The 21,276-nt window shown below is 53.6% G+C and overlaps 10 protein-coding genes across 10 annotated transcripts; 5 read left to right on the top strand and 5 right to left on the bottom strand.

Moving 5' to 3' along the window:
* Window positions 1-13: 13 nt before the first annotated feature.
* HER10_EVM0011200 (unsaturated glucuronyl hydrolase) lies at window positions 14-1,711 on the bottom strand (the record flags this gene model as incomplete). The annotated part of the gene is made up of 1 exon (XM_035480637.1): window positions 14-1,711. One exon carries the CDS (start codon window positions 1,709-1,711, stop codon window positions 14-16), a length of 1,698 nt encoding a protein of 565 aa, XP_035338895.1.
* Window positions 1,712-2,394: 683 nt separating this feature from the next.
* On the top strand, window positions 2,395-4,463 carry HER10_EVM0005009 (vitamin H transporter; the record flags this gene model as incomplete). The annotated part of the gene is made up of 9 exons (XM_035474635.1): window positions 2,395-2,599; window positions 2,655-2,687; window positions 2,741-2,825; window positions 2,890-3,504; window positions 3,570-3,826; window positions 3,879-3,913; window positions 3,969-4,049; window positions 4,118-4,178; window positions 4,255-4,463. The coding sequence occupies 9 exons, from the start codon at window positions 2,395-2,397 to the stop codon at window positions 4,461-4,463; spliced, it is 1,581 nt and encodes a 526-aa protein (XP_035338311.1).
* Window positions 4,464-5,071: 608 nt separating this feature from the next.
* Window positions 5,072-5,599, top strand: HER10_EVM0007924 (stress responsive A/B Barrel domain-containing protein; the record flags this gene model as incomplete). The annotated part of the gene is made up of 3 exons (XM_035477464.1): window positions 5,072-5,090; window positions 5,161-5,389; window positions 5,476-5,599. The coding sequence occupies 3 exons, from the start codon at window positions 5,072-5,074 to the stop codon at window positions 5,597-5,599; spliced, it is 372 nt and encodes a 123-aa protein (XP_035338606.1).
* A 279-nt stretch (window positions 5,600-5,878) lies between these two features.
* Window positions 5,879-6,709, bottom strand: HER10_EVM0000038 (oxidoreductase ucpA; the record flags this gene model as incomplete). Its single annotated transcript, XM_035469835.1, has 1 exon — window positions 5,879-6,709. The coding sequence occupies one exon, from the start codon at window positions 6,707-6,709 to the stop codon at window positions 5,879-5,881; it is 831 nt and encodes a 276-aa protein (XP_035337880.1).
* Window positions 6,710-7,181: 472 nt separating this feature from the next.
* Window positions 7,182-9,158, top strand: HER10_EVM0005741 (dehydratase; the record flags this gene model as incomplete). Its single annotated transcript, XM_035475345.1, has 4 exons — window positions 7,182-7,626; window positions 7,687-7,898; window positions 7,953-8,048; window positions 8,115-9,158. 4 exons carry the CDS (start codon window positions 7,182-7,184, stop codon window positions 9,156-9,158), a joined length of 1,797 nt encoding a protein of 598 aa, XP_035338378.1.
* Window positions 9,159-9,219: 61 nt separating this feature from the next.
* Window positions 9,220-11,631, bottom strand: HER10_EVM0004084 (uncharacterized protein; the record flags this gene model as incomplete). The annotated part of the gene is made up of 5 exons (XM_035473739.1): window positions 9,220-9,895; window positions 9,992-10,221; window positions 10,277-11,324; window positions 11,379-11,473; window positions 11,533-11,631. 5 exons carry the CDS (start codon window positions 11,629-11,631, stop codon window positions 9,220-9,222), a joined length of 2,148 nt encoding a protein of 715 aa, XP_035338241.1.
* A 622-nt stretch (window positions 11,632-12,253) lies between these two features.
* On the top strand, window positions 12,254-13,163 carry HER10_EVM0008659 (malate/L-lactate dehydrogenase; the record flags this gene model as incomplete). The annotated part of the gene is made up of 1 exon (XM_035478173.1): window positions 12,254-13,163. Exon 1 carries the CDS (start codon window positions 12,270-12,272, stop codon window positions 13,161-13,163), a length of 894 nt encoding a protein of 297 aa, XP_035338672.1. The 5' UTR covers window positions 12,254-12,269.
* Window positions 13,164-15,775: 2,612 nt separating this feature from the next.
* Window positions 15,776-17,035, bottom strand: HER10_EVM0010041 (methyltransferase). The gene is made up of 2 exons (XM_035479511.1): window positions 16,103-17,035; window positions 15,776-16,044 (listed from the first exon to the last, which is right to left on the bottom strand). Exons 1-2 carry the CDS (start codon window positions 16,851-16,853, stop codon window positions 15,875-15,877), a joined length of 921 nt encoding a protein of 306 aa, XP_035338797.1. The 5' UTR covers window positions 16,854-17,035; the 3' UTR covers window positions 15,776-15,874.
* A 500-nt stretch (window positions 17,036-17,535) lies between these two features.
* Window positions 17,536-17,871, bottom strand: HER10_EVM0012000 (uncharacterized protein; the record flags this gene model as incomplete). Its single annotated transcript, XM_035481405.1, has 2 exons — window positions 17,536-17,731; window positions 17,825-17,871. The coding sequence occupies 2 exons, from the start codon at window positions 17,869-17,871 to the stop codon at window positions 17,536-17,538; spliced, it is 243 nt and encodes an 80-aa protein (XP_035338965.1).
* Window positions 17,872-18,598: 727 nt separating this feature from the next.
* On the top strand, window positions 18,599-21,226 carry HER10_EVM0009919 (uncharacterized protein; the record flags this gene model as incomplete). The annotated part of the gene is made up of 1 exon (XM_035479390.1): window positions 18,599-21,226. One exon carries the CDS (start codon window positions 18,599-18,601, stop codon window positions 21,224-21,226), a length of 2,628 nt encoding a protein of 875 aa, XP_035338785.1.
* Between the last annotated feature and the right edge of the window lie 50 nt (window positions 21,227-21,276).

Below are 21,276 nucleotides of genomic sequence, written 5' to 3'. Positions count from 1 at the left end.
CGGCACTAACACTCTACGCCAATCCCATATTCAACAGCCTATTTCCAAACTCAACAAGATAGTAATCCCCGTAAACAAGGCCATGATTCCAGTATCTTCGTCTAGCATTCTCGTTATTATTGGCCGTCCCGTGCTTGATGATGCCGTCGAAACGGCGGCCACCGATGGAGTCGTGGACTTCGAACCCCGTCTCGCTGCTAATTCTGGCGAACTGAGCCTTTTCATCTGCGAGAGAGTAGTCGAGGGTGTCTCGGACGATCTTGACCGCCGCATCGAAGAAGCGCTGCGCCAAAGCATGTTCCTGAATGCCTCTGAGTGCCTGTGACAGGACCAACATGCCGTTAGCAGCAATTACCCCGGCTGATGAATCTCGCAGAGGCTCTGCGGCGTTTTGTATCGGGGCATCAAAGTCCCAAAGAGGAACCCTTCGGCCTTTTGTCTTCTTTCGCTGCCCATATCGAGAACAACGGTTCGTCTCCTCGTCAGCCACCAGTGTATCCACACACGACGGCGCCGTGTCGAGCCGGTACAGAAAGTACTCCGCAGCGCCCAAGGCAGCCTCGAGGAAAGCTCTGTCTCGAGTCCACTGGTAGGTCTGAGCATACCCCAGGATCGCCCACGCCTGGCCACGAGCCCACGTGGAATCGTTTGCGTATCCCTGTGCCGTCCAGCGCCACTTGAGATCACCGGTGACCGGATCGATGTTGGCAACGTGACATGTTGAATAGAGCTGACCTCTATATCCATTCTTCTCCAGCGTGCTCACGGCTTCAGGACGGAGGTGAGTGTGTAACAGCGTACGGGCGTGCGTGGTGGCGATCTCGGCGAGGCTACTATCGCCCGTGTGTGCCGAGGCGTAAAACAGGAGGTCAAGATTACACAGACTATCAACGATGGCGAGGAGATTCGTAGTCATGTCCGTCACAGTGATGTCCTTCTTCAAGAGACAGTCCCAGCTGCGGATAGCTCCAGCAGCGGGGACATAACGAGTGGCAAGAGAATGCGCAGCCTTGACGATGGAAGCGAGACTTTTCTCGTTACCATTCAGCTCCCAGTCCCTCTGAAGCGCTGGCATAATGATGAAGCCGATATCGTGTGTGTCCGTCCGTCCGGCCATGTCGTGTAAGGGATCGGCCCAGATCTTGCATAGTCCCCGCAGATGCTGGCGGAGACTGGGGACACTGAGCCCGGGGCTAGCATCAGCGAGTCTCATTGTCCACGGGTGCTTGACGCTTCGTTCCAGTAGGGCATACAGCGTTCCCGGGAAGAACCCGCAGGTCCAGAAGTCTGGGTCGCGAAACTCGTACTGGCCCGCATTGGGGCCGTCCTGGGGTACGATCTCTGGGAAGGCGATCGGGATCTTCCGTATCTCGCCGGAGGCTGAGGAGGCTTGCTCTTGGAGAGACTTGGTCGCAGTGCGGCAGATTTTGGCTGTGACATTCTCTTCGAACAGTTCGGCGAGGTAGGTAGAGAGCGATGTGGATGGTTGAAAGGCTGGCCTTTGGCTTACTTCTACCGCGGCGTCAGACCATGAGGTTTCACTGGTGATGTCTGCAGACAGCTCTTCTGGTGGCAGAGATGATATTGAGAGAGGCGGTTCGGAAGACATGCTGTCGTGACGCGGAACCGTAGACGACCTGTTGACAGTGCCGTCCTGAGATTGGGCGTGCTTTGCCATGGCTGGCAAGCTTTCCGTAACAGAAGCGGCCATGCTGGATACTTCTTTGCTTCGAGCTCAGAAGTTGGGGCCCCAAATGATGTTTTGGTCCTAGTATAGACGTGGCAGATACCGAAGTTGTCATTTTGTACATCTTTCAGAAACCCGAGCCATCACATGATTGATGATCACCGAGACCTTGATGCAAACCATCAACATCAACGGCCCGTCGGAAGCGAAGGCGTCTATTCCATTGAATCGGTCCCGCGGCTGATGTCTCGGTGAAAGATCCTCGCGATACATCCTGTGTTGGACCGCCCATGTGCGACGCAACAGTCGGGGTATTGATGCCCCTCATCCCCGAGGACAATCCTCCGAGCAAGTGTCGTTGGCCAAGTAGGGCGGTCGACCGAAAGGAACTTCTCCACACCCCATTCTTAGAGTCGGGCATGGGTAAACTGGGGTAGGGATTGCGGGGGAGACATCAAAGACAATATTGCTTGGCCTTTGCTACCGTCGGCGGATTACTCCAGCCTGTCAACATAGATGCCATGTCTCTGAGAATGATGGCTTATTTCGAAGTGATATAAAGTGTGGGGTTACATCACCAAGAACTTCACTTGAACAGTTGAGATCCTCAGAGAGACTGGACTTCTTCACTCGCCATTCTTAACCTCAGCAACGATTTACAGCCTGGACTGCCTCTCAATCTCACAGGGATCTGATTACAGTCCACCATGGCGGATAGAGTCAGTCTCGACAGGACTGCTCAAAATGCGAATCCAGTTGCCACGACGAAGCCTCTCGACGACCAAGAGTTGGTTGTAAGCTCTTCGACACCCAAGCCACAGACGAGATCATTGTGGGTCGCTTGGCTCTATATCTTCGATTGGTACCCCAGCCACTACTCTAAGGAAGAGAAGAAGTTGCTTCGGAAGCTTGGTACAGTTTCACTCATCCATATGTTTGAGTATAAGCTAATGACGGTTCTGAACAGATAGCATTCTTCTTTCCCTGTGCTGTTTAATGTGTATGACTTTGCCGATTACCCGTCTGTTCATGTAAACACTGACATGAGACCAGTCTTCTTGAAATGGCTCGACTCAGCCAATATTAACCACGCCTACGTCTCAGGCATGGAAGAGGATCTGAAACTTACAGGAAACCAGTAAGCGAGCCCCCAGTCGCAATGACCGTACCCGAGTCTGCTAGTATCTAACAAGACCTGCCAGATACTCGCTCTTCGGAACATTCTACAACATCGGCTACCTCATCTTCGAGATCCCCTCCATGATGATCATCTCCCGCCCACACCTCACCCGCTGGTACCTCCCCGCAATGGAATGCCTCTGGTCCATCACGACCTTCGTCCAATGCAAGCTCCGCAACGAATACGACATTTACGGCATCCGCTTCCTCCTCGGCGTTCTCGAGACTCCGGCCGCCACGGGCGCGATCTATCTCCTAACCTCGTGGTACCGCAGCGACGAGCTCTTCAAGCGCGCGGGCGTGTGGTACGTCTCGTCCAACATTGGCGCCATGTTTGGCGGGTACCTCCAAGCCGCGGCGTACAACAACCTAAACGGCGTCGCCGGCATGGCTGGCTGGCGGTGGCTATTTATCATTGATGGCATCATCAGCTTGCCCATCTCGATTGCGGGGTTCTTCCTCTTCCCTGGTCTGCCGACGAGTCCCAAGGTCTGGTGGCTCACGGATGCGGAGCAGAAGCTTGCTCAGGCGCGGATGAGAGATGATGGGGTCAAGGAGAGCAAGAGGATTGGAAAGAGGATGCTGAAGCGCGTCTTTACTCATTGGCACTTCTACCTCGCCGTCTTCACCTATGTTTTGTGAGTTTGCAGGCAACAATTTTGTTCAGACTCTATATGAAAGCTGACGCCATTCACCCCTTCAGCTTCCAATGCACATCCTATGTCGCTGGCCAGATGGCGCTTTGGCTCAAGCACGAAGCCACCCTGCACGGCACCTACACCGTTGCTGAGATCAACGTCATCCCCACCGGCGTCCAAGCAATCTCCATCGTGGCCGGCGTCGTTGCCACTTCGCTGTGTATGATCTACCCCATCTGGGCCGTCATGTGCGTCGTAGCGGGTGTTCTCTTCTTCGCCAACGTCTGTCTCCTGATCTGGGACATCCCGACTGGGCTGCACTGTAAGTATCATATGGATGCAACGTGAGGGCATCTTTACTCATTGAAACGCAGTTGCCGCCTACTACATGCTTGGCCTCACCAGTTGCGTAAGTATTGCTCGTCTGTAAAACAACACGATTATGATTGCTTACTCTCTCAAAGTTCACACCAATCTTCTTCCCTTGGATCAACATGATTATGAAAGACGACAACGAAGCCAGAGCTTTCACAACCGGCGCAATGGTAAAATAGCCACAGTATCCTTGTTCTCACCATTGTCAGAACTCCCTGCTAACACTATCCGTGCTCAGATGACTTGCGGTTGGATTTTCTTCAGCTTCTACCCAATCACGGTCTTCCCAAAGCTAGAGGGTAAGTGACTAGACACCATCGCCATATCCAAGCAATTGGATAAAATCATGCTGATATTCTAACCTCCCCCATCTAGCTCCCAAATGGCGGAAAGGGTTCACTGTCAACACCACTTTCGTGGCCATCTGGTGGACTCTCTTCATGCTTGGACAGTACCTATGGCGTCGCGATATCAAAAAGGGAAAGTACAAGACGACCGAGACGGACTCAGGCAGCGTTCAGGACATCAAAGGAGACGATATGATGCATGTCGAGGTCTCTAGTGAGAAGGACACCAAGGTGTAGGTTTTCCCCTCGACTTGGGAGGTTGTTGGACTTGTATGGTTCTGTGCAGTCTCAGAGGAAGGAGTGAATGATTGATGGAATGGCCAGTTGAAACGCTTTGAGGCGTAAACAATGACACTACTTCGTAGGGCCCTAAGGGAGATGGTTTTTCCATGATCCGGGGCTGCATGAGGACGCGGCGAAAGTGCCCATCTTCATGGATCTTTCCTCGCCTAACATACCGAAGTGGAATTCAACCTATTTTGGCTACCAAATTCTGATTCTTCGGTCCTTTTTTGGTACACAATTTAGCATTTCCATGTAGTCAGATGAATGACTTACACGGAGTGGAGGCCCGTCCACACAGCCGCTGCGACGGGGTTCGTCCGTTCAGTACGTGGAGCCTGTGGGCTCAGGTCGCGGGATTCGCCCGTTAGTGTCCTCCCACCGGGCACAACACAACTCAGTCGGGAATTGATTCAACCACAGGACCGTTGACTGAATTATTAGATATCCAAAGATTTCAGTATCACGGCTTTTACTCCCTATTTTCGAAGACGATATCTGCTTTTTCAGCAAAGAAGAAATTAAGGACTTAGCCTACTTCGTTCACTCGCAACATATCCACAATGACGATAGTCCACATAGGTAACCGCCAATACTCACCCTCTCACACATCACACCTTCAAGACAAATTCTGATCTTAACCCTTGAAAAGTATTATTCAAGTTCCGTCCCGACGTCTCGGAAGACCACAAATCCACATTCGTCCGCGAACTCAAGACCCTCAAATCCCTGCCCTGCGTCAAAGACCAACGCCTCATCGTCGGCGGGCCCTCCATCACGGACCCCATCGAGAGGAGCAAAGGCTACCACTTTGCGCTGCTGAGCTTCCATCAAGACCGAGAAGCACTGGAGGCGTATCAAGCTAGTCCGGAGCATCACAGGTAAGAAGCAGCTCACTCACCCACCTCGCCTTTCGTCTTCAACAAGAAAGCCACGAATGGAACATGAAAGCTGAGCAAGATTCTAGGGTAACGAGCACATACTTGTGGCCTTTCAAGGAGGATGTGACCAGATTTGACTTTGAGGTTGATCAGGAGGACGAGTATATGTGCGAGTTTATGGCCAAACGGCTGGCGAACGGGTCGGCGTAGGCTGAGAGGACTGGCCTCCAGGCACAGGTCGGATGTTGTAATTAGAATATAGACTTGTTAGAAATCCAGGCTCAAGCATAAGATTCTCTTCAATACCATCAAATGGATATTAACTTCTGTTGTACAGGTGCGTAAAGTGGTATCTTTACGCTGACCCGTATTGCCATCTTTGACTTCGGCCTTAAAACTACTCCCTCAGGCCGCAGAAACGACTTCTCGACCCTGCGTGACAAGGCCTCAAATGATACGGTACTTATACATAATAAGACAATTGTAACTCTAAGTACGCCCCGTAGACGAAGTAATTCCCCCATCAACAACAATCTTCTGGCCCGTGATATACCTCGCCTCGTCAGACGCCAAAAACGCCGCGGCATTCGCAACATCCCATGCATCCCCCATCCGTCCCATCGGCACTTGTTCCTCCCTCATTCTCTTGAATGCCTCATACCCGCCGCCGCCACCAGGTTGCCCGTCCTTGGGCGCAAACCTATCCGCCAACTGCCTCGTATAAGGCGTCTCCATCAACCCAGGCACAACCGTATTCAACCGCACCCCTCGCTTCGCATACACCACAGCCGTCGCCTTGACAAACTGCATCACAGCCGCCTTGGTCGCGTTATACGCAACCTGCGGCTTACCGATATACCGCAAGCCCGCAATACTCGACACACAAACAATACTCCCTCCCCCTACCTGCGCCTCCATAACAGGCAGAACATGGTGACACGCGAGGTACACGCTCTTCAGATTCAACTCCACCTGCGCATCCCACGTCTCTTCTCCCATACTCGCCGCACAACCCGGTTGCGACCCGCCAACGTTGGCGAGCAGGATATCGACGCGGCCGTGCTTCGCGACGCACGCGTCCACGAGCGCCTTGACGGACGCGGAGGACGTGGCGTCGGTCGCGACGACGTCGCACACGCCGCCGGCTTCTTCGATGGCGGTCTTGGTCTTGGTGGTGGATTCGACGGTGCGGTTGCCGCCGAAGATTGCGGCGCCTTGCGCGGCGAAGGTCACGGCGCAGGCGGCGCCGATGCCCCAGCCGTCTGTGCCTGATTGGCCGAGGCCGATGACCAGGGCGACTTTTCCTCGGAGGTTGAGCATGGCGATGGATGGATTTTGGGGCAGCGGAAAAGGTTTTGCTGGAGCGGAAAAGCGGGCGGTGATGTTCAAGCTGCGGCGAGATGCCTTCGGCGAATGTGCTGAGATACCGAACAAGAGGTCATCTTGAAGCTGGATATAAGTAGCAATGATGCATTTGCTTACATGTTCTATGCATCAGGCATATCTCAAGGTCCTATGAGGACCTGTCCGTCGGCAGTTCCATTGTCCGCGAGCACTTAGACGGAGAAATCCCGACGGTGCTGAAGACGATGCGGCCGCTTTGCTCCCGTCGTCTTATTACCGAATTGGACCGGGCGATTACGACATGCGGAGTCCCCGCATCTACAACAGGACTCCGGATAAGTCTGATTCGGACCAACCATAAGATGAGGAATTGTAATTCCCGCCGTCGCATTACATCGTTCTTTCTAGGTGTCTCTTTACACTCAAAGAACTCAAAACTACAGCAGACATGAGCGATCAAGCAGCAATCCCACAGAAGGAAGATGGCAAGGCCCCGGTGACGGGGGACTATGACCTCTCGACACCAATTGACCCCAACGCCCCGGGGTTGAGGCAGGGCCTTACATCCTATGGCGACGCTCACTTCTCGCTGTTTCTGCGCAAGGTGTTTATCAAGGCTCTCGGGTACAGTGAAGATGCGCTCTCGAGGCCCATTATTGGCATCGTCAACACCTACTCAAGCTTCAACCCGTGCCATGCAAACGTCCCACAGCTGATCGAGGCCGTGAAACGCGGCGTCCAACTCAATGGTGGGCTTGCGATTGATTTCCCAACTATCAGTATCCATGAGAGCTTTGCGTCGCCTACAAGCATGTATCTGCGGAATCTCATGAGTATGGATACGGAGGAGATGATCAAGGCGCAGCCGTGTGATGCTGTGGTCCTCATCGGAGGTACGTGAGCTGTATCAAACTAGGTTGGAAGATGAGATGAGTGCTGACTGATTTGGACAGGCTGTGATAAGACCACTCCTGCTCAATTGATGGGTGGCATATCGGCGAACAAGCCTATCCTGCACCTGGTCACTGGCCCCATGATGCCGGGAAGCCACAAAGGTGTGAGAATTGGAGCGTGCACAGATTGCCGCAACAACTGGGCCGCCTACAGAGCTGGCAAAATTGATATTGAGGACATCTCGGCTATCAATGACGAGCTGGCACCGACGGTAGGTGTATTCCGTCACTCGGAAGAGAGTCTCATAAGCTGATCGTCGCGATAGGGAGGCACCTGTGGTGTTATGGGTACCGCATCGACCATGGCTTGTATCCTTGTCGGTCTGGGAATGATGCCGTTTAAGGGTGCCACAGCTCCAGCGGTCTCATCAACAAGACTACGTATTGCCGAACAGACTGGAGGCCTCGCTGTGGCCCTTCATCAGAAGAAGCTCAAACCGCAAGATTTGCTCACTCGCGAGTCTTTTCTGAATGCGATCACCGTCTTGCAGGCCATTGGCGGGTCGACCAACGCTGTTGTACACATGATGGCCATCATAGGTCGTCACCCTGCTGTAGCTGGCACAATCACGCTCGACACATTTGATGAAATCGGAAGAAAGACACCGTTATTAGTTGACCTGAAGCCCAGCGGACAGAACTACATGGACGATTTCCACAATTCCGGCGGCATGCTGGCGCTTTTGCACCAACTCAAGCCCCTTTTGCATCTGAACGCCATGACAGTAACAGGCAAGACGCTGGGAGAAGAGTTGGAGAGTACGCCGTTCACCCCTATTCCCCGGGATAGCTTGGTCAACTGTCTTCAGCCTTTCAACGATCCTCTGTACCCAGCTTCGGCTTTGGCTGTGCTCCGTGGCAACATTGCCCCAGGCGGGGCTGTTACGAAGCAGAGTGCGTCGAAATATCGCCGACTACTGAAGCATTCTGGCCCAGCAGTCGTCTTCGCTGGCTCCGCAGATATGGCCCTTCGTATCGATGACCCCGATCTCGAGGTCACGCCCGATAGCGTGCTCGTACTCCAAAATATCGGGCCTGTCGGCAATCCAGGTATGCCAGAAGCGGGACTCATCCCGATCCCCCGAAAGCTCGCATCTCAGGGAGTCGAGGACATGCTCCGCCTGTCTGACGGCCGTATGAGCGGTACGGCGGGCGGGACTATCGTTCTGCATATTTCTCCCGAAGCGGCGGACCCCGAATCGGTTCTTGGTATCGTCAAAACTGGCGACATCATAACGTGCGACGTGGAACAACGTCTCATCAAAGTCGAGATATCGGATGAGGAGATTAAGAAGAGAATCGTCGAGAAAAAGGAAGCCTTGGCCAAGGAAGAGGAAAGTGGCGGCAGCAATGCGCCTTGGGTGGCAAAGAAGAGAATTCGCGGTTATCGAGGACTATATCTGCGTTCCGTCATGCAGGCAGAAGGAGGAGCCGATTTTGACTTCCTTACGGCCAATGGCCCACCCCAATAGTCTTACAAACGAAGATCTAATTGACTCTTGTATAATACATGCTCATAAACAGTACTGGATATCAGGTGAAGCTCGGGTAAGTTGGTATAAAGTCATCAAACAGGCCTCGCATGATGCTATCCAGATTCGCGTTGTCGCCGGTGTGCATTGGGTCGCCAAACGCAGTGTTGGCGAGAAACGATTCGAATGGATCTTGATGAAGGAAGCTTTCCGAACCACTTTCAGTCGCAGAGCTCAATGGCAGTGGTTGGACAAAGCCTTCTGAGAAGTTCAGTCTGTGAGGTTCCGCCCCAACGAGGCTGGCACCCTCGTTGTACGAGCTCATTGTATGCGAATGCGCGGGATCTAGTCGCAGAGATCGACGTTGAGCAGGGGGCTCCACATCGATGGTCTGACTAGAAATGTCTTTGACCCATCGGATGGTTGCCCGGATCATGTCATCCAAGATATCGCGGCAACGTTTTGCTCCGGACCAGTGCTCGCCCGTTGCGGCCAAGACTCCTAACCCGGCGCTGAAGTCAGACATGAGGGCATCCAAAGCCGTCTGCTTTGCTATCTCGGGCACCATCTTCAGACAGTAAAGCATAGTGATGATGCTGAGGACTGCTGAGTGACAAGTATTCCACGTATGTATGAGTAAGTTCTTCTTGTACAGCTGATCAAAAAGGCGGATGACCTCAAGAGCGGCTTTGAAGCATTTCTTGAGGATCTCGGGCGACGGATTCGGGATGGCGGGGCTAGGCCGGAGAACGAGCATCCGCAGACCGTAGCATCGGATCTTACAGATGGTGCGGATGTAGTCGGTGTCGGGTGTGTTGGGGATTTGGCTGTACCACTCGTCTAGCTGTTCCAACATTCCTTGCTGCCACTCATTTATGTCAATTACCGCCGGGTAGGCGTAACGTGGTGTGTCTCGGACAATGCTGTTCGCAACGTATTTGAACTCCGAGTTAAGTTTTGCTAGACGGAACAGATGTATAGAGAAGGCCATGTGACCCGGGGGTTGATTGGCAGGTGGCTGGAGAGATCCTCGCAAGGAAGCATCTTCTAGATGCTGTGGAAGCTAAAAGACTGTTAGGGTGGGTTGGCGGAAGGACCATATACTGGGGCGGACATACCCGAAGATCGCATGCCTCGTCTCGCAGTCCAATCGGGCGACCCATCATAGTTGCGATCATCCTGTCCAAAGTAAAAACCACCCAGAATATCCTAGTCCTCATTTCCTGTTCAAGAAGAGAGATACCTGCGTTAGTGTTGATGTCACGCTGCAAGCCCAAGTCAAGGACAGCAGCGATGCACTGATAGTTCAGATACCATACGTTGAGACGCATGTTGGAACTGTGCATTGTGAATATCGTGAGTAAAAGAAGACATTGCAGCCCCGGAATTGAGCTGTCGATGCTGATCCGATCGAAACTATGCATCGCAGACAGGCAATATGACTCTCCGGGAAGACGTGCCCTCACTCGACGAGAGAGCACCGTGGACCCCAGAGCGAGGACCATAAAAACTTGGAAGGTCGCTGTCGGAGTAGATTCCACGTCGACCCTGTTATCGTACATTTGATCCATCAAAGCCATAAAGCTAGGCTGATGCAAAACGGGGAACTGGCAGTTGATAACGTCAAAGTAGTTATCCGCTAGCTGCTTCGCATGATGTCTGCTAGGCAGTGACATTGGGCCATGCATGGCCTCAACGAGAGCAGTTGGTATGGACGGGTTTGATACTCCGGTTCTGATTGGCCAAGATTGGTCATCCTGTCGGCTCGAGGTCAACATCAGTCGGGCAAGGAAGTATCCGCTCGAGGGCCCGATGTACTTCGGGTCCTGGCTACTACCCAATGACACCATCCCGATCTCGTGTGATAGTGTACTGCTGGCAATAGGATCGACCAAACGAGGGACTGAACGGATAGCCTGAGTGGCTTGCACTGGCTCCGAGGGTTGACGCGGCTGTGCTTGTGGAGGCTGACTCCCTGTGAGGTTCAGACTATCCTCGGGCGATGCACTGCTGACTCTGATCGTTGAGTCCCTTGCAAAGGTTTCATCACCATCAAGTTCCATGTCAAAGTCTCCAGACGGACCTTGACTGAGGTCGACGTCGGGACATCTTTCCTTTACAATGCTCTCAAGCCACTTGACTCTCTCGATCAAGTTCGAAATTTGACTAGCTGAATGTCAGAAACATGTGCGAAGGTGGGAACTTTGAGAACAGCCATACGCTCTAGGAAGATCCCGAAGACGGACGCTTTCGCCGTCGGTGCAAGCAACTCCGGCCTTTTTGCAATTGTTGCACGCAGGCAATTGCCCGTCGCACTATCAGACACCCACTTAGTACCATGCCATCTTCAATTGAGGTTCGGAGGCCCACTTACACGGATCTTCCGCCGCTGGCACCGAGAGCAAGCGAGCCTCAATCGCGCGGTTCTGCGGGCCTGACGGGGTGTCGGCCGGGAGCTGGTATCTTCGGGCATATTGCGTTTTTCGGGGCAGCCAGTGCTTGGCTGGTTTCCGTCATAACGTTAGGAGAGCGATGTGGTGTTTGGGTAGGTTGAAGGGAACGAGGCGGGAATTCTCCGAGGCGGAACAGAGGATGAAGTTGGTTGACGGTGGTGGCCCCAGGCCGTGCGGGGAAACCCCGTGGCGTCAGATCCATTGTTCCCTTAGTTTGCTGTGCCGGGGTTTGCCCGCGCCATCGGCTGAATTCCGTCCGGATGCGTGTGCTTCACTGCTCTCTTCCTCGCGACGCCATTCACTTGCATTGGTATATCAAGAGAGGCCATGCTAGGTTCGAAAATCGCGCCTCGTATCCAATCAACCCTGTAGCCATTCATACGACAGATATTGCCGTGCAATACTCCACATCATCTCCTAACCTTGCACGGCACGTCTTCCGCAATTCTGCGCCTCAAATTCCGCACAGCCATTCAGCAAGATGGCCGACGAGTCCCAAAAGATACCAGTGGCCGCGTCGGAGGCCCGCCGTCTCGTTGAAGACATCCTCAAAGGCAATGGCGTTCCCGAAGAAAATTCGAAGATAGTCGCCCGGTGCCTCGTCGCTGCCGACCTTCGCGGTGTCGATACTCACGGCATGAACCGCATTCCTTCCTACATGGAGCGTGTCCGCCAGGGTGTGCTCAACGCCACAGCCCAGCCCGAGCTGAAGCAAGTCACACCCGTTGTGGCGCACGTCGACGGCAAAAACGGCTTTGGCTTCGTTGCGGCAGAGATGGGCATGGCAGCTGCCATCGAGTCTGCCAAGACTTTCGGCATCGGCATGGCAAGTGTGTCGCATTCCAACCACTTTGGCATGAGTGCGTGGGTGGTGCAGCAGGCTCTTGATGCGGACATGATGAGTCTGGTCTTCACCAACTCGAGTCCTGCGCTCCCGGCGTGGGGCGGGCAGAGCAAGCTCATGGGTGTCTCGCCGATTGCTTGTGGCGCGCCGGGGAAGGACAAGCCTTTCATCCTGGACATGGCCCCGTCAGTCGCGGCCAGGGGCAAGATTTACAAGGCCAAGAGACGCGGCGAAAAGATTCCCCTTGACTGGGCGCTGGATGCTGAGGGACGTCCTACGGATGATCCCACCGCAGCATTGGGAGGTGTCATGCTGCCGATGGGTGGCCCCAAGGGTTCGGCATTAGCCATCATGATGGATGTGTTCTCCGGTGTCTTCTCTGGCTCTGCTTTCGCTGGTCACGTCACTAACCCGTACGACCCTTCAAAACCAGCGGACGTCGGCCACTTCCTAGTCGCCATCAAGCCAGACCTCTTCATGAGTCTGGACGACTTCCGCGAAAGAATGGACTACTTGTACCAGCGTGTCGTTGGATCAGACAAGGCGGCAGGAGTAGACAGGATATACTTTCCGGGTGAGATTGAGCAGTTGCAACAGCAGGAACGGGAAAAGACAGGCATACCATTGGTACAGGCCGAGATTGATGCTCTCAACGAGGAGGCAACAAGAGTTGGCGCTAAGCCTTTGGTAACTAAGGCAGCTGCATGAAATATATCGCTCTAAGAATCGCCACTTTTGGGAAAGCATGTGATTTTCGTGGCCTCCAGTTCAAATCGAGGTAGTTGATCATTCAGAGAAGTGCTTGTTTGACCCTGGAGGTGATCTTGAGATGCCTAGCAATGGTAGTTGACCAGGCCAAAGTGCCGATAGTAGCAAACTTCCTTATGTTCAAGACGTCGTCGCCTGACACGTATTCTAGTCGGTATAGTATTCTCTATTGAGGGCGGACAAACAGAGATGAATGTGGATTTAATCTCGAATTCTAAATTGACGATGCTCAGAAGAGTATCCTGGCGGCCAATGGTACGAGCGGTGTTACTTTCCCAAGGCGATTGATACCCTCTTCCGTATTCCTGCAACTTCTTTCGTTCGCTTTTTAGAATGTTCATCGGGTACCCGAGGGTGTCTTGCTGATGAACGCATGGCTCCTTCCTACTTTCTAGAAGACAGGAAGCCATTCTTACCGACTTGGCAGGAGAGCCATCCCGGCCCCTTTCTTGGGAAAGCGAATCTCCAACCACCCCTTCCCTTCTTCGCCAATAGTTTTATTGGAGGAAGTGACACTCAATTCGCAGCGGAAACTTCTTTCCAAAATGTAGCTGCCGCAAAACAGGCTGTTGATGTACCCGGGAACTTGTGTTCAACCAGATCTCGACTCCTCCCACATCATCTCCCTCCCCCAAGACAACATCACCTCCGTCTACCATCCATCCCAACCTCAATACGATCAATACCCATTCATTCTATCGTTTCTTTTTTGGAGTCCCCATCGTCAACAATATCCATCATGAAGTTCACTACTTTCGCTACATCCCCGCTGCTGCTTGGCTCAGCTTCACTCGTCACCGCAGTCTCTCCTTCTGTACCACTGGATCAGGCTATTCCCGGAGGCATCTTCAGCATCAACCTTCAAGGCACCAAAGTCGATCAGAAGAACGATGGTCGTCTTTGTTTCACCCTTGGTACTTTCGACTCTCATTTCGGCGAGTTTGATATATCTCTGGTCGATGAACCTGTCGACGGGCAACTAGCCAATGGCTTCTGCCACAATCATGTTACGAAAGTCGTCCAAGATAGCCAAGGGAACAATTGTGTCTTCGACGATACAGTCAGCAATCTCCATTGCTCTGCCGAATCTCCCAAGACCAAATTTGACCTGACCATTCGCCAACCACCAGCCGTCGATTACACCAAGACATCAGTACGCCCTGGAATGACGCCGTGTACCTCTCTGTTGAGAGCCGTATGCTTGGAAAAGGTGAAAGCCCAGTGCGCTTGGTGCTCTCATCACACTACGGATCCTGAGTGTCACAAAGCTACCTTCTGTCCATGGCGCTTAAGTCCCAAATACGGCCTCTCCAGCTCGCCCTCTCCCTCTCCCACTACGGTATACGACGGAAGCCGGTGCACAGGAGGCAAGCCTTTTCTCCCTGCTTGGCACCAGTATTTGAGATGGTGTCGAGACCATCCCGAGTCAGACAAATGCCCCTATCTGCCGTGGACTCTGAATCCAAAGACAATTCATTCAGACAACGCATTCAACGACGCCATTGGCTTCATTTGGTGTAATCTCCTTGGTCGGTGTCAACATTCCGATATTTCCGCAATAATGCCACCAAAGACCGTCCTAGTAATTCAAAACGCCCTGGAACACGTCTGCACGAGGTATCCCCCCACGTGTCCCTTCATCCCTCCTGTCATGGAGGTCGTCTTATCTTCCATGGAAGTCATTGCCGACGTCTCAAGGCTAGCCACAGCTTTCTTCACCGGCCATGGTCTGGAGGACTACAGTCGCCCAGCTTTGCCGAAATCTTCCGAGACCAGCCACGGCGCCCCCACCCGCATAGGGCATTCAGACAGCCAAGGCAGTCTTAGTGTTATCGACAATGCCCTTCGTTCAGCTACTCTGGAGTTCATCTGCGAGGAGCTCTGCAGTCCCTTGTGCGATCACATTCCCTCAGTTATGAGAGTTGTTGATTCGATATTGAAGGGCAATGCGGACTTACAGGAACTCACCAATGCGTTCCAGTATTACCTTGCCAGGATCACCCCAGCGGATGTCCAGACCCTTACAGAAGGAGCTGAGGATATCTACGACATCTTCGTCGCCTCGCCTTACAAACTGGAGGATCTGATTGACGCTATTAGAACGGACTTGGGAACGCTCGGCCTTGACGGTACTTGGAGACTGCTTCGAGCTGGTCTATCCATTTACTTCCGTCTCTCTCCGTCAGACGAACACAATCTGCTTCGAACACTTGGAGACATCATTACTCGTTTTGATGCATCCGGTGCATCGAGCTAGACCACAGGAACTTAATATGAAGGGTATCCAAGGGTTTGCTGGAGTTCGACGATACGATCAATGGACAAGAGGGCGATTGGTGTACGCACTACACAAACCACAATGTTGCATCGGTTGGTGGAAGCCTCTGTGATCCAGGGTACATTAATCATGAGCGACCGGTTGAATGACTACGAATGGTGACTGGGGATGAGCAGTATAGCTAGCTACCTAAGTCAATTAATAAGAGCATCGCTTACGCCCAACATGAATGAATGCACCTCAAATGCAATTGTGACGCGACCAAACCTCCGACCGGTAGCAAAAATAATAGCACTATAGGTTGACCCATTGGATCGTGGACTAGTAATTGGATGGCTGGGCTAACGCCTGGTCGCCTTGCCTGTTCGATGAATCACTTGGTAAAAGTTCCGAAAATGTGTGGTACTACTTGGAACCATGTCTCATCATGGGGTTGGCGGATGTCAATATTTGTCCAAGGCCCTGCAGACTTAAGGTTGTTGCCAGTGTTGCGGCACAGCTGGCAGCCGTTCAAGGCCCGCGGCCAAACCAGATTGACGATACCTAACATGATTAGCATCGATGTCGACCCGTTCAGTCGCGCCCCTTGTGGTTGACTTACGCTGATAGAGACGGATGGGCCGGCTCTGCATCACCTCGACGTGTTCGTACAAATACCACCTGCCCCCTTTCTTGAGATAGGAGTAGAGCTCGGCAATGTTTTTCTCGGGCTCGGGGATGCTGCAGAGGCAGAGAATGGAGACAATGCAGTCGACGCTGCCCTTTTCAATCTTGCCATTCCACGCCGTCGGGTCGGAGAGAGATTCGATGCCGGTGGGGACGATCTCGTAGGTCCCCTCAAGTCCGGCAGCCTGAACGTTCTTCCTTAGTGCGGGGTGCGCCTCGGTATTGGGCTCGATGCCGTAGACCCTCGTCACGCCGTCTGCGACGCGCCTCCTGACGCCGCCGCGCGCCATACCAGCCGCTGCGTCGGCGGCCTTCTTCTTCTCGTCGCCGTCGCGGCCTTTGGCGAAGATGTCTACCCACATCCCGGACCCGGGCCCGATCTCCAGCACGACGCCACTGACGGGCGGGTGGACGGGCTCCTCTACGACTTTACCGTCCGTGACGCGGCCCTCGAGGAGGGCGACCATCATGTCCGACCTGCCCACGCGGATGTTGGGGCCGAGCCAGGCCCAAAAGGCGGAGAACCAGGCGTCTTGGACGCGAGACGGGGTCGTGAGGGCGGCGTAGTCGCCTTCGCGGAAGAGGCGGAGGATGGTAGGGGGAAGGTAGGAGAAGGCGTTTAGGAGGAACATCCAGGGGCCTACGAGGGCCCAGAAGATTGCGGTTGCTTCTGTGAGGGAAAACATGACTTTTACCCCTCGATCCAGAGAGTGTGGGTGAGAGAGAATGAAGAGTGCCTATGGTATGTTAGAAATGGAAAGTGAAAGGGGGGTATGAGCTCAGGGGCTCAGGGGGAGCTTACAGACTGAACAACAGGTTATATACACAGTCAGAGGAACGAAATACCCGAAGGAATCTGGAAAGTGGTGTGTCCCGGTGAGGGCTGGCCGGTTTATAAGTGGGAGCTTCCAGTCGCAGGGGATCGGCCGAAATGCCGGGGGACTGAGAAAAGAGGTATTACAGATAGTGAAGTGGGTATATGCATCTATCAAGTACAGTGACAAGCTGCGATGCCATTATCGTACATAGCAACCCCACCAACCCCACCATGCTCCCCTCGGCGTCTAAATCTAGACAGCTTCCTTTGACAGCTTTCTCTCTCTGCTTCTCTCTGTGTCTTCCTTTTTTCCTCCTTCTCTTTCTGTTTCATGTCTCATCTGTACATTTATTGCGTCTTCAAGTCTTTTTTGTCTTGCGCTCACACGACTGCAATATTGCCTTCAACAGCGCTTCATATCCTCCGAACGCTTCCAACCGTCTTCGCTCCTTCGGCTAGTCCTGTTGGTTCCTTATCTATGTCTCGCGAAATGCTGACATCGTGCCTGACAGCCCTGGTCTTCCAACGTCATGCAAGCTAGGGGGTCCGGTTCACGACGATTGGCCAGTTTGCGTCCATCTCGCATCCCACGCTGTCATGGAGCGCTGCGTCTGCTGGCGACTGCTCGAACTCGTCCGCGTTGACGAGGTGCCGTTCCCAATGGAGACAAGTCTCTCGGGCAGCTCCATCGGGCTTCGAAGATACCTGTCCATCTGAGGCGCTGGCGCCGTGTAATAGGCACCGGCTCTACACACACACACCAACCCACCGAACCGTCAGCATTCATAATCCTGCGACCACACTGATCAGGGCCAGAGAGGCAAAGAGGCAAAAGCTTACCCGCCATTTGAGGTGGTGGTACCGGACGGTGCGGAGCGTTGAGACATCGTGGGGAAGGAAAGGGGTAAGAGATTATTGGTGTTTGGTTTGATTGATTTCTTGCAGATTGCAATGCACGACTACACTTGTACGAGAATGAATGTTCGCGATAGTATCTACGAGATGCCTCAGATCACAGCATCGAAAACCTTCCGTACATATAGGGATCCTGAGGATGCCATTTCAACCGTCGACCTGCGCGGTTGACCAACAGAAACTTCTGCTCAATTGAGGGAATCGCAAAGGCACGAACGCGCTGTTTAGCCCACGGTTGGCCTCAGTGAGGCTTTCCAGATCTCTCATGAATCTCAGTTGATGAATCGTGGGGAAGGGGAAAGAACACCTCGCGCATCACCTGCGCGACGCTGCGCAATCCTTCAGTCTCGCAGACTAAGCATCTTTGAGTCGAGTCCAAAGGTGGGAAAGGGTATTTTCGGTCACCATGATCGTCATCATTGGCTGCACCTGCATACGATTGCCTAGATTTTGGTGCGGATCGTCGACCCCCCCCTGGCATGGCGCAGCTTGCATACTCGAACAACAGCGCAAATGCGCCCTTTCGAGTTGTCGCTGTGGCTTTAGTTCGAAGGCATTTCAGAGCCTGCTCTCCCCCCTCCTTTCGCCCTCTCTCATTCTTCTCGTTGTTTCTGACGCCTTTTTTCCACATTTTTCTGCTTCGCAATTGCGGATTTCCTATCGGTACTTGCAATTTTTGACATTCCCTTTCTGGGCAGCATGGGACACAAAACAATTGCGAGCAGCCGTATGACCAGGCTTGATGCAACACAAGTACACGATGGTGTTGCATCATTGAGGCCATCTGCTGCCGCGTCAGCAAGGGTCGATGAGGCCTCCAGAGACCTTGCATATCAATTCCTTCACATGAACCGCTCATCCCGCCGCGCATCCATCGTCAACCACAACACCGAAGTTTCCGAGATGCCTTCACCTTGTTCAGTCTCCTTTGAACGCCCGCTTTCTTTGACCTTCGATACTCCGCTGCAACTTGGAGACCGGCGTCACTCGTCCTTTGAATCGGAAAATATGCCTAGCCTGGCATATCGTGTCAAACCACCACAGCAACCACAGCCGCATAACCCGAGGAAACACCAGAGGGGAAGCCCGTCAGTTGACAGCTTGGAAGAGCGGCCGGGTTCGACAGAGGAGAGACACTGCAAGAGGATCTCGGGTGATTCCGGTTATGGGTCGGATACGCGGCGACGAAGTCGTGACCGGAGCGGGGACTCTTCTGAGTATCAGAACGTAAGAATCAGAGACGTCAAGTACTATCAGGGATCGGGGTCCAACATCCTCATCCGCCGATGCCCATCACCCCAGTCGGACAGCGACGAAACCTTGGGCGTGCCACGGCGACGCAAGAGGCATTTGCGTAGACATAGCGCCGTTGTCGTTACCCATTCACCCAATGACCCGACTCTTACACCGAAAGAGGTTGAACTCGCAACGCAGAACACGAAGATATGCGAAGCACTATCGAAGCAGAGCGAAAGAGTGGCGATCAGCAGGGAACACCTGGACACGGAGAGGCAGATACATGACAGTGATCTCTCTGTTACCGTCAAAGGCCTGCGGCGAATGAAGGGAACTACGGCTCTGCGCGACCCGGTTGGTAGCTCACGACCCCCAACATCGAATATTAGGGTCATAAGAGCGCCCAGGACCATGAGAACACCCAGCATCACTTCAACAAACATTCCGCCTGTTCCCGAAGATAATGCCCCGCAACAACAATCTTCACTCATCGGGCCACCATCCATCCGGAGAAGTTCCACGTTTGGGGATGACCTCACTCGGAAGGCTAGGAATCGCTTATTCCTCTTCGAGGACTCAGATGGTCACCCCGTCTCTTTTGCAGACTCACGCACCGCTAGGCCGAGCCTGCATCTCGATACTTCAATTGAACCTCGCGCACAGCTTGAACGGCCCGTTCAGCCCACCTCACTAAAAATGCCGCGACCTGTCTCCGGCCCGCCCAACCTCCCTCTCAACTGGCACGCAAACCTGACACCTAGGCCATCTTTTCTTGCCGTTGAGGAGCAGTCCGACTCTGCCAACGACAGTGGAGATGAATCATCCATCGAGTCGAGCGTCTTCTCAGTCCCAGACTCCCCCGTGGAGCCATGTCAACTGAATCGGGATGATCCGTTAGCATCGCACATGGACGTCATTGTCAGCAACATCTTCCAACGCTACCAAGAATGGAACGTCCGCGAAAGGGGCGGACAGGGCCGACGAGCCTCGGGCCAGCGCGTCAATACCAACACGCCTGATTCTGGTCGTTCATCGAGAAAACGCTCGCACTCCGACGACCTACCTGACCAAGACGCCTCAGATGGCGGGGACTCGAACGTGATACCGGGATTCAAGAAGCCAAAAGTCCCAACCAACACCTCGAAGTTGATGTTTGCGTGCCCCTTTTGGAAGAATGACCCCGATAACCACCGCCAATGCTATAAGAAAGTTCTCAGCCAGATAAAATACGTCAAAAGCCATCTCTACCGGTTCCACGCCGCGCCCATCACTTGCCCTTGCTGCGGCGCCGCCTTCCAGGACGAGGAGACGCGGGACCAGCACGCGCGTGCGCGGCGCTGTGAGGTAGTTAGCGAGGGGTACATTCCCAGCCATGAGGGCCTCTCCCAGGGTCGAATGCGGCAGGTCTCAAAGCGCGCGAACCCAAGCCATAGCCCGGAAGAGCAGTGGTTTACCATCTGGGATATCGTCTTTCCTTCAAAGCCGCGGCCTTCATCGCCGTATATCGATGGTGTGCTGTCGGAGGACCTCTGTAGCCTTCGAGAATTCTATACCAGTGTCGGGACGGATATGATGCTGGATTACCTAGCCTCGCGAGACCCCGATTTCGCAAACGACGAAAGGAGGGCCGCCATGTACGACCGCGTCGCGTTCAACCAGCTTCAGGAAAGGATTTACGAGGCATGGATGGCGCGTCGCGGTCTCCGACAGATCCACGATGCCAACATCTCCACGACGCCGCCGCGTACAGAGTCCGATGAAGCAAGCCGTGCCTCCCCAGCCAACGGGGCCTCCTCTTCCAGGCGCGAAGATGATCCGGCACAACAGCAAAGCGCGCAGACACAGACGCTGCAGCAGCAGCAGCAAAACTCACAGGAGGAGGCGACGACCATGATGCAGCCTACGCCCGTGCCGCCGGATGTGGCTGTGCAGTTTACGGGCCAAGATTTTGGGGAGGTTGATTTCAGTCGCAATGATATGTATTATGACACGCATACGCAGGCGTTATTTGCTGATTTGAATGGCTTGTTGCCTGCTGCTGGCCGTTCGGAATTTGAACAGGGTGGGTTTGGACCGCCATATGTAAGGTGAGGTAGGCGGCTGAGTAGACCTGAGATTTGATGTTTTGTGCTTCCGGCTGG

The sequence above is a fragment of the Colletotrichum scovillei genome, assembly GCF_011075155.1.
Source record: "Colletotrichum scovillei strain TJNH1 chromosome Unknown Contig00001, whole genome shotgun sequence".
NCBI classification, from domain to species: domain Eukaryota; kingdom Fungi; phylum Ascomycota; class Sordariomycetes; order Glomerellales; family Glomerellaceae; genus Colletotrichum; species Colletotrichum scovillei.
The sequence above is the reverse complement of the archived record's forward strand: the minus strand, read 5'-3'. Positions and strand labels throughout refer to the sequence as shown.

Coding starts and splice junctions, on each gene's coding strand:
- HER10_EVM0010041 (XM_035479511.1), bottom strand. CDS start 16,853: ATGTTTTCCCTCACAGAAGCAACCGCAATCTTCTGGGCCCTCGTAGGC. Junction 16,045..16,102: donor GCCCATCCGTCTCTATCAGC/GTAAGTCAACCA, acceptor TAATCATGTTAG/GTATCGTCAATCTGGTTTGG.